Source organism: Diabrotica virgifera, chromosome 7 (genome assembly GCF_917563875.1).
Source record: "Diabrotica virgifera virgifera chromosome 7, PGI_DIABVI_V3a".
Classification (NCBI taxonomy): domain Eukaryota; kingdom Metazoa; phylum Arthropoda; class Insecta; order Coleoptera; family Chrysomelidae; genus Diabrotica; species Diabrotica virgifera.
This window is the reverse complement of record NC_065449.1, coordinates 241,864,323-241,875,559: the sequence shown is the minus strand read 5'-3', so window position 1 is coordinate 241,875,559 and position 11,237 is coordinate 241,864,323. Positions and strand designations below refer to the sequence as shown.

At 34.1% G+C, this 11,237-nt stretch overlaps 1 protein-coding gene across 1 annotated transcript in view; it reads right to left on the bottom strand.

The window, feature by feature from the left end:
* Positions 1 to 2,629: 2,629 nt before the first annotated feature.
* LOC114329097 (E3 ubiquitin-protein ligase COP1) overlaps positions 2,630 to 11,237 on the bottom strand; it is a 31,512-nt gene continuing 22,904 nt past the window's right edge. The window contains exons 3-5 of the mRNA XM_028278120.2: positions 8,279 to 8,439; positions 7,384 to 8,223; positions 2,630 to 3,034 (exon numbers count right to left, since the gene is read on the bottom strand). Coding sequence (XP_028133921.2) covers positions 2,700 to 3,034; positions 7,384 to 8,223; positions 8,279 to 8,439 — 1,336 coding nt within the window. The 3' untranslated portion in view covers positions 2,630 to 2,699. The remainder of the gene's footprint in view (positions 3,035 to 7,383; positions 8,224 to 8,278; positions 8,440 to 11,237) is intronic.

The following is an 11,237-nucleotide window of genomic DNA, read 5'->3' as shown; positions in this document are numbered from 1 at the left end:
CAAACACATATCCAAGTGCCGACACAGGATATGATCACAACCTAGTAGTGATCAAAATTAGCCTCAAAAATACACCAAACGACGTCGGATGTGCACTCATGCCCCCTCCCTCCTGTCATATACCATCGTAATGAATAAAGTCCATCCTCTCTGTTCTACGACGTATTTTATGGATGTCCCCTTTTCCTACTAAGGCAGCTTTCGCTATGGCAATCAACAAGTCTTAAGACAGACAGTAAAAGCTCAAAGTCAGACGTTATCACATTTTATGATTTATTTACTGTTCCGTCCCTCAACATATTTTTTCTTTTATATATATAATTAGTAATTAATATCCGAAGTTTTTGTTTTTATTATTTTTTTTATTTTGTTTAACCATGTGTGTAACATTAAGGGCCGGTTGTTCGAACGCTAATCAACAATGATCACTATCAAATATTTAATTACTATCACCAACTGTCAATGTCAACTTTGGTTGGGTTGCTGAAAACATAATTGATTATAATTATTAGATTAGTTAATCAATTAACATAACAATTATTAACATAATTGATTAACTAACAGCCACCCAATCAAAGTTGACATTGACAGTTGTGACAGTAATTAAATATTTGATAATGATCATTTTTGATTAGCGTTCGAACAACCGGCCCTTAACGTACCAATACGGTCCTGTAGGCTCCACCCCCAAGCTCATAGCCACTTAAGATAGTTTGGGCACGCTAGGCATATACGCATTCTTGAGATATGTATAAGCTTTCAGTGTGAAACGACACAGTGTTATATAGTTTTTAAACCAAACAAGTGCCAAAACCGCCACCCAGCCTTAGTCGACTAAGAGAAGAAGAAGGACATCATCCATACGGTACAAGGTACCGTACATATACATTACACACAATTTAATTGATTAATTTTGCTTTTCTTCTTCTTGCAGTACCGTCTCCTATCGGAGGTTGGCTACCATCACAGCAATCTTAACTTTGTTGGCTGCAGCTCTGAACAACTGTATTGAACTGCACCCATACCACTCTCTTAAATTTCGCAACCAGGAAATCCTCCTACGTCCCACATTTCTCTTTCCCGAGATTTTTCCTTGGATGATGAGTCTTAGCAGAGAGTACTTTTCTCCTCTCATTATGTGGCCTAGATATTCCAGTTTTTCGTTTGTATTGTTTTTATGACTTCGCAATCCTTCCCCATCTTCAGCAAAACATCTTGATTTGTTACTCTTTCTGTCCATGGTATTTTCCACATTCTCCTGTAACACCACATCTCGAATGCCTTAATGTTTTTGATGTTTATCTTTTTCAGCGTCCAAGCTTCCATGCCGTACAGCATAACGGAGAAAACATAGCACCTCAACATTCTTGTTCTTAAGTTTATATTTATGTCCCGGCTGCATAGGAACTTTTTCATTTTGACAAACGATTGTCTCGCTATCTCTATTCGCCTCTTGATTTCTCTTGTCTGGTCATTAGTATCAGTGAAGCAAACCCCTAAATATTTGTAAGAGGTAACTCTTTCAACTGGCTGATTATTTATTGTTAAATTCACATTGGTGTATAGTTTCTTCGTTACAATCATGAATTTAGTCTTTTTGATGTTCAGTTTTAGACCATATTTATTGGTATGAGTGTTTATGTTTTCCATCAAATACTGTAAATTTGCTAGGTTATGTTACTATTAGCGTGTCATCAGCGTATCGTATATTGTTAATTAACTCTCCGTTAATGTTCATACCAATATTTTGCTCTAGGAGTGCTTCCTGACATGTTGTTTCGCTATATATATTGAATAGTAGTGGAGAAAGCACACAACCCTGACGCACACCTCGACGAATCTCAATTTCTTCGGTTAATTCATTATCAACCTTGATTTTTGCTGTTTGTCCCCAATACAACCTGAATATAATATTAATGTCGCGACTGTCGATGCTTTTGCTTCTTAGGATTTCATACAGCTTTTGGTGTCAATTCATACAATTTTGCTTTTACCCCTTTTCAAATTTTCATATAAAAATCAGCACCTGTTTTATTCTAATGTCTTATTACTATTTATTAGAATCTATAAGTACATTTACCAAACCCGTTTTTTGGACACGGACAATTCTAAGTCGCCTTCTCGCGAGATCGTCGTAGAACAGCTGTTTGCCTCTAGAAGTTGTGGATCGATCCTATCAAGGACACTTGATTGGAGGAAGTGCGCAAGTTTAGAACAAAACAGGGGTTTTCTTTTACATACCTACAGTGAAGAAATACTATAAAACATTAGCATTGTACGAAATTTGTAAAAAAATGTAGACAGAATAAAAGAAAGAAATGAGAATATTAGATCTAAACAATAAATCTGAAAATTCTCGTGGAACCACTTTCTGGTAACATCCTTCATCTCTGTCTTTTACAATTTATAAGGCAAGCAGACGACGAATAAAGACGACGGAAGGGACTCTACAATATGCAGACACATTCCGTCTATTTGTCTACGAAAAATTTGAACGAAAGTTGATTCCGTGTACCTACTCAAAATGAGTAAAATGAAAAATCGCTTATGTTTCATTTCGATTTAATAATAAGAAGAAGAAAAGAACTGTGACACCGCAGAAGAAGGTTAAAAAAATAAAAGGAGATACTTTATTATTTAGCCTTATTATTAAGTTTCTTTTATTCATAACTATTACTCGTACAAAAATTTGTTAATAATTACACCTGCCTTCTAATAAATTCAATGAGAGTTCTTGTAGGTCTACCAGTCATACCCTTCTGTAGATAAGGAGTATCATCTTGAGGACCCATAACACCAGCAATGTCCAAATGCAACCAGTCAGTCTTCTGCGGCACGAACTCTCGTAGAAAAGCTGCAGCCGTACAGCTACCGCCACCTTTTCCTTTATCGACGTTGTTAAGGTCATAGGCAGCGTTTTCTGCTACTTGTTTAGTAAAATGTTTCCACAAAGGCATACGCCAGACTCTATCACCTGATGACGATCCAGACTCTTCCAGCGTACCATAGAGTTTGCTGCTGTTAGTGAAAACACCTAAATAGAAAGAAAACCGAAAATTTAATATATTTAAACTTCAAATGAAATAAGTGAAAGATTTGGACTACAAATAAATATATCAAAAACTAAATTTATGGTCATCAGCAAAAATAAAATTAGAGACGCCTAACTGCTTATCAAGAATATACCAGTGGACCGAGTAAAACAGTATACCTATCTTGGAACAATAGTAAATGAACAATGGGATCACTCACAAGAAATCAAATGTAGAATAGAGAAGGCTAGGAGTACATTCAATAACATGGCCAAACTCTTTAAAAGCCACAACCTTAATCTGGAGATAAAAGTAAGGCTCCTACGATGTTATATCTTCTCAATATTATACTACGGAGTTGAATACTGGACACTAACTGAAGCGATGGAGAAAAAACTTGAAGCCTTCGAGATGTGGCTATACAGGCAAGAAAGAGAGGTGATGTATACCATTAAAAGGAGAAAGTTAGAATATCTCGGACACATAATGATAAACGGCCCTAAATACAGATTACTGAAGGTAATCCTTCAGGGCAAAGTATTCAGAAAGCGAGGAATTGGAAGAAGAATATCATGGTTAAAGAACCTGAGGAAATGGTTCTCCACAACAACAACTAATCTATTTAAAGCATCAGTTAATAGAATAATTATAGCCAGAATGATCACCAATATTCGAAGCGAATAGGCACCAAAAGAAGAAGAAACTTCAATGAGTCTGTACGTATTAACGAACACTCGTCAGAGGAAATTGAAATTAGACGTGGGGTGAAACAGGGATTCGTATTGTCGCCAATTCTTCTTAATGCATACTCGGAAGAGATCCTTTTGAGGGTGAAACAGCTCGAATAGAGGTAGATGGCGTGCCCATTAACGTTAGATATGCGGATGACACTGTAATCTTAGCCGAAAATATTGAAGATATCCAGAGACTGGTGAACAAAACAGCTGTAAATAGCCAACAATACGGTCTTACAATGAACATCTAGAAGACAAGATTTAAATAACGGGAATCTCCCCATAAACAGAACCAATGTTGAAGGAGTAGACCAATTCTGACCAATATGCATATTGCATATCTTGGAACAATGATCAGCTCCACAAATGATGACTTCTAGGATATTAAAATTAGAATACAAATGGCTACAGCAAATTTTAACAAAATGAGAACAGTGCTCTGCACAAGAGATTTGAAATTACAGCTAAGAGTTAGGTTGGCTAGATACTACGTTTTCTCGACTTTGTTTTATGGAATGGAAGCTTGGACCTTGAATGCAGCTTCAATGAAAAAACTGGAATCATTCGAGTTGTGGGTGTATAGAAGAATTATTTTGCAAATATCATGGATAGAACAAGTCAAAAAGAGATTCTGAGAAATGAATAAAGAAATGGAGGTCTTAAATAAAATCAAGAAAATTGGAATATCTCCGACATATTACACGTGGAGAGAGATACAACTTGCTCCATCTCATTATGCAGGGAAAGATCCAAGGAAAAAGAAGCGAGAGAGACGTAAAATATCATGGCTGGGCAACTTGAAACAATGGTACGGATGTACATCAAATAAACTTTTCAGAGCAGCCGTCTCTGAAGTCCGAATAGCTGTAATGATAGTCGATCTTCGTCGCGGAGATAGCACTTGAAGACGAAAAAGACGAGTAGGGGAGAATTGGACAAAACCGGGTAAGTTCATAAAACCGGGTTACACCTTAATTCTTCTGTCTGCTTTTATCTATCAGACAATGTTAAAATAGGGCCTTTCATTTACAGTCATTTGTTTCGAGCTTCTGTCATATGTTGTATAATCCGTATATATTAATATTGTACACGGATTATACGACATTTGACAGAAGTTCAAAACAAATGACAATCGATGAAAATCCCTATTAATTAGTGTCCCTTTACCACCAACAGTCGTGTGCATTTATTTCTACTTCATTTGAGTAATCTGTGCCAGAGCCAGAGCAGTAAGACCCACGGTTATTAGACTTTATTACGGTTGTCTTGACCGACGGTGGTGGGGAGACTTATATTTTTGACTTTACGTCACAAGAGTACAGAATCCCATATTTTTAAATGATTTTCGATCATTGAATGTATGTTATTGTGTATATATGTCTATTATTTCTATTATTATTAAATAGTAAGACAAATAATACACATTTTATCTTATACCGGGTGGTGAATCGTAAAACGGACCATGGGAAACTCAATGTAAAATTCTAAATTGTTGAATTCCTGCTTCCCTAATTATTTTACATCAAAAGTTATGAGAGAATACTTGTAGAGAATTAAAATCTGTATTAAAAAAAGTTAAAATTGTTCTGCAATTGAAATGCATTCCAAAATTTTGAAAAATATGATACATTTGCTACAATAGGTATGCGTGTAAAAGTTAGGCCACACGTTACTATTTAACTGACAGTGCTCACACCATTGACTGAATAAAAAATCTTTATTATTAATACTTTCTCCGCAACTGAGGGTATCTTATCAACTGTATTATTTTTAAACCATAAATGATAAAATAAAAATATTGACAGTTCAAAAATGTGAACATTATTGCATTGTGTGTGGCCTAATTTTGGGCTGAACAACTGAAATGTATTACATTTTTACAAAATTTTGGAATATGTTTAATTCGTAGACCAATTTTAACAGTTGTCAGTTGTTTTCAATACAGATTTCAATCCTCTACAAATAGTTTCTAATATCTTTTGATGTAAAATAATTAGGGAAGCTGGAATTCAACAGTTTAGAATTTTACATTGAGTTAGTGCAAAATTTTGACGCATGTCAAAATTATCAATGTGTTTTAATTGTATTCATTTTTTTCGAATCCTGAGAAAACTAATAAATATTTTTGAAAAATTTAAACTCAGAATGAAAGACTACATTATTACCGAGGGCTGGAAGTCCCTGAAAACTTCTATAATGTTTATTTTAATAAGTTACAGGGCTGAAAATAAAAGAGAAGTGTGATATTTAATTTCAAATATTTCATTCAAAAGAAACTGCCTGTTTATTTATTCTAAGGGGCTTTCCGCCCTCGGTAATAATGGAATCTTTCATTCTGAGTTTAAATTTTTCTAAAATACTTATTAGTTTTCTCAGGATTCGAAAAAAATCATATTACGATTCAAATGACAGTACACTCGTGACGTAATCGCACCCTTAATGTTCACTAGTTAGTCGATCTCGGCAACCGTAGTAATGTCTAAGAACCGTGAGTAAGACCTCACCTGTTTTTGATGGATCAAACTCGATTTTTAAGGTAAGTTTATAGTTGTTTTTTCCTCTACTGAATAACTAGTGGCCATTTCAAAATTTAATACATGTAATCTAGTATATTACCTTTAATTTAGGAAAAAAAAATTTAATATTATTTCAAACTTAAAAATTTAAATAATATTAATTTAATGTCTTGTTTAGAGTTTGACAAAACCGGGTACCCGATTTTATCAGACCTATTGTTACTTCCCGTTTCTGCAGTGTTTCTTTTGCTTTTAGTTAACTACAACATGTGGCATTATAAAAGAAAAACTACTTGTCAGTCATGGGATCACGAAAGCATGCAAAATGCAATAGTTGAAAAGCTAGAACATAGGATGGTATACATAAAAGCCTTTCAAAGTTTGAATGCTCCGCAATCCATTTAGAAGATCGTGTGAAAAAAATAAGAAATGGTAACTGTGTTAAAGAAGATAGTAAGAACGCTAGTAGATAGGAAAAATTAAAAAAATCTCCAATCGAAAAATAAATTAAAACTAAATGAACTGGACAAAAAAGTTAAAAACGTGGTAAAAAAGACTGCACCAAAAACAAAATTGGTTCCGAAATTACCGATTTCAGATTCTGAGATTTTGGAGGAAGAAGATAATAATGACGATGCGTGTCTATATTACAATGAAATATTTTCAAATTCTAAGGCGAAGGAAGGCTGGATAAAATGTGTGCCTTGAACCAAATGTTTTTTGGTCACAAATAAAAAATGAAGTTTTTATTTGTGACTTCTGTTCATAGATTTTTGACTTTTGTTCACATACTTTCAAATAAATATTTTAATTTCTGCCCATTAGTCTTTTTATATGGTAATTAGGTTACTACCCGGTTTTATCATACCGGGTGGACAATACCGGGTATTTTGCAATATTTTCATAAAAATAAACAAAAATTAAATATTTATAAAAATTGACATTGGTATATCAAACTTAAGTCATTTGAGAATATTTCAATCTGCAGCAAACGTTTGCTACTCTAACATATCACAAGATACAGACGGTTTTTGGACTGGTACCCGGTTTTGTCCAACTCTCCTCTATATTTTATTTTTAATATTATATTATTAGACAAACCTGTAGCTGCGTTTCCTAATGCTACCCTCATGGCTCCAGTTAAAGTCGCAATGTCTAAAACCCATTTTGGTTTGAATTCCGAGCTGTAACATAGCGCATCTGCCAAAATAAGTCTTCCTTCTGCATCAGTGTTATCCACACATATTGTCTTTCCGTTTCTTGCGGTGATGACGTCGCCCGGTTTAACAGCGTTGCCAGATGGAAGATTCTCGACTAAAGGAATTAAAATTTTGATATTCGTTGGAACTTTCAGCCGCGCCAAACCATAAATGGCACCAACTACAGCAGCTGCTCCTCCCATATCGGCTCGCATCTCGTCCATAGCTTGAGCTGGTTTTAAACTTATACCTCCAGCATCAAACGTAACTCCTTTTCCGACCAGAAGGTATGGTGCGTCGCAAGAAGATGCGCTTTTGTTGTAGGTGATCTCTAAAAATTTCGGTGGCTCTACGGATCCTTTTGCTACACTAAGGAAAGAGAACATCTTCTGTTGTTCAGCCCATTGTTTATCGTAAATTTTCACATCGATTCCCAAAGGCGTTAAAATACTATGGACTTGTTCGGAGAAAATGGTGGGCGTCAAGAGATTTGCTGGCGTGTCGGCTAATTTTCTAGCCAAATTTTGTGCTTCTGCTTTTATAACTCCTTTCTGCCAATCCTCAGCAACTCCAGAACCGTTTAATTGAGAAAGCTGTACTTGTGGTAAGCTTTCTTTTTTTGACTTGTATTCTTGAAATTTCCAAATGCCTAAATTACTTCCTTCAGCGGCTGCTTCTGCATTACAAAAGTCCTCCACGTCGATATTTTTAACCCCCACCGACTCCAGTGCTCGACATCCGGCTGGAAAAGTTGAAAAGTATAAACGACAACTCAAATCATTTTTGTATTATCTTACCAGAAGCAGCTATCCTTACATTTTCGTTTTCTTGGCATATTAATTCAATGTCATCTTGTTTGTCAGTGTCTTTACCAAGTCCCGTAACAGCAACAGCATTATATTCTGGATCTAACCCCCAAAATACAAAACATTTTCCTGCTTTGATTTCGTTTCCAGCGCTGTAACAACAAAATGTTTGATGCAAAAGACAACAATGAATGACGAAAATATAAAAAAAACATGATAGAATAGGTGCTTGTTCTTCTAGATTAGAAGATGAAAATGAAATTGTAAATTGCTAACAATGTCTTCGTTAGATAATTCCATTTTATAACACAAAACAAAAAATTGCACATATTAACTGTTACTAAATTAATAATTTATCCACTATATAATCGTAAACAAGGATGATTTTTTTAATTAGAAAAATATGTATGTGTTTATACACTCGGGTGCAAAAAAATCGATCCACTGAAAATTTGATCATTTTTGATGTCTTGAATTTCCTAAACCTGTTGTCCGATTTAACTGATTTTTTTTACCATGTTATAGCCTTATTTATTAACAAGATCGCTGTAATAATATTGTTGCTAGACAGGTAAACTGTCATTGTATACCGGGTGTACGAATCAAACTGTTTTTTCTCAAAGTTCGCATCTCCCTGTGGACTATTCTAGCGTTTATAAAATACTGATATTAAAAACCAACTATTGGGACCGTGCAAGTTCGGCAAAGCGACCCCTATTTCTACGCTCTGTACTATTATTCGCACTTTTAATTATATTGGCCAATTATATTAGTCCTGGTTACTGGATAATTGTCAAGGCCATAGTCCAAAAAAAATAATAAGAAGAAAAAATAAGATTCAGGTTATGTTATGAAAACATCAACAATTGTATGTAGTAAATAAAATTAGTTATTAAAATGCAGTACTGCAAGCAAAATACAATTAATTAAATTTACCTTTATATAATAATTGCATATCATATCAATATTGTGGAGCAATATATAATTTTTCTGCTTCATTGACAGAAGGTATGAAATATACGTCAATTTGACAATTTCAATTGACAATATGAATTATTTAAGATAGTTGCAATATTTCTCCGCGACTCGCGCAGGGTCGTTTCTCGTTTCCCTTTCCAAGTACTTGCACACCGCGAATAGCCTCATAGTCCAGAAAGCCACTGCGCATCCACTAGGAAAAATATTCTAATTCGGATTTTTTGCACAATCTTACTAAAAAAGGACTCCTTTTAACAAATTTTCATGTTGCCAGGACCAAAAGGTGGTCAAAAATTTTTTAAACGTTTTTTTTTGTTTTTATCCTAAAATTATTTTTTTTACATGGAAAAAAGTTTTTTTAGATTTTTTGGATCATTCTAAACAGAAAAGGTCTTTAGTGACTTTTCTCTAAAAATGATAGTTTTTGACATATAAGCGATTAAAAATTGAAAAATTGCGAAATCGGCCATTTTTAACCCTCAAAAACTATGTGAAAAACTGAAAATTTGAATGTTGCCAAGGTAGGTAGATATTCTTTAAACATCGATTGATGAAATCCCGAAGAGTTTTTTGCAATACAATATTCAAAACTCCTTTGTTTTTTAATTGCTAATCAAGAGTGCGCGACATTATTTTCCACTGACAGTATGGTACAAATGAAAGGAATAAATTTGTTATTTCGTAAACCGGTGACTTTAAGAAAAAATCCCGAAACAGGTCGATTTTTATTTTTAAGTTATGATATTGTGGCATATATGGTATACTAGTGACGTCATTCATCTGGACGTGATGACGTAATCGATGATTTTTTTAAATGAGAATAGGGGTCATGTGCCAGTTCATTTGAAAGGATCTTCAATTCTCTATTCAGTAATATAAACATTTACATAATTATTTATACAGGGTGTCCAAAAGTTTTTTATTAAATTAAATAATTTGACAAAAAAAGAAGTAGAAGGACACCCTGTATAAATAATTATGTAAATGTTTACATTACTGAATAGAGAATTGAAGAACCTTTCAAATGAGCTACCACACGACCCCTATTCTCATTTAAAAAAATCATCGATTACGTCATCACGCCCAGACGGATGACGTCACTAGTATACCATATATGCCGCAATATCATAACTTAAAAATAAAAATCGACCGGTTTCGGGATTTTTCCTTAAAGTCGCCGGTTTACGAAATAACGAATTTATTCCTTTCATTTGCACCATACTGTCGGTGGAAAATAGTGTCGCGCACGCTTGATTAGCAATTAAAAAACAAAGGAGTTTTGAATATTGTATTGCAAAAAACTCTTCGGGATTTCATCAATCGATGTTTAAAGAATATCTACCTACCTTGGCAACATTCAAATTTTCAGTTTTTCACATAGTTTTTGAGGGTTAAAAATGGCCGATTTCGCAATTTTTCAATTTTTAATAGCTTATATGTCAAAAACTATCATTTTTAGAGAAAAGTTACTAAAGACCTTTTCTGTTTGGAATGATCCAAAAAACCTAAAACAACGTTTTTCCATGCAAAAATAATAATTTTAGGAAAAAAACAAAAAAAAAACGTTTAAAAAATTTTTGACCACCTTTTGGTCCTGGCAACATGCAAATTTGTTAAAAGGAGATTTGAGTAAGATTGTGCAAAAAGTCCGAATTAGAATATTTTTCCTAGCGGATGCGCAGTGGCTTTCTGGACTATCAGGTTTTGTTAACATTCTGTTTTTAGATTCATTAGCTTATGTTGGATAATAAAAAAGTTAGGTACTTTAACAACTGGCCATGTTCGTCATCAGTACAGAGTGTTTCGAAATAAGTGCGGCAAACTTTAAGGGGTAATTTTACACATAAAAATAATGTCAGTTTGCATAATCATATGTCCGCAAACGCTTCATTTCCGAGATACGGGATGTTCAATTTTTTTTACAAATTGACGATTTATTTATTTCTTTAAAACCAGTTAAGATATGCAAATC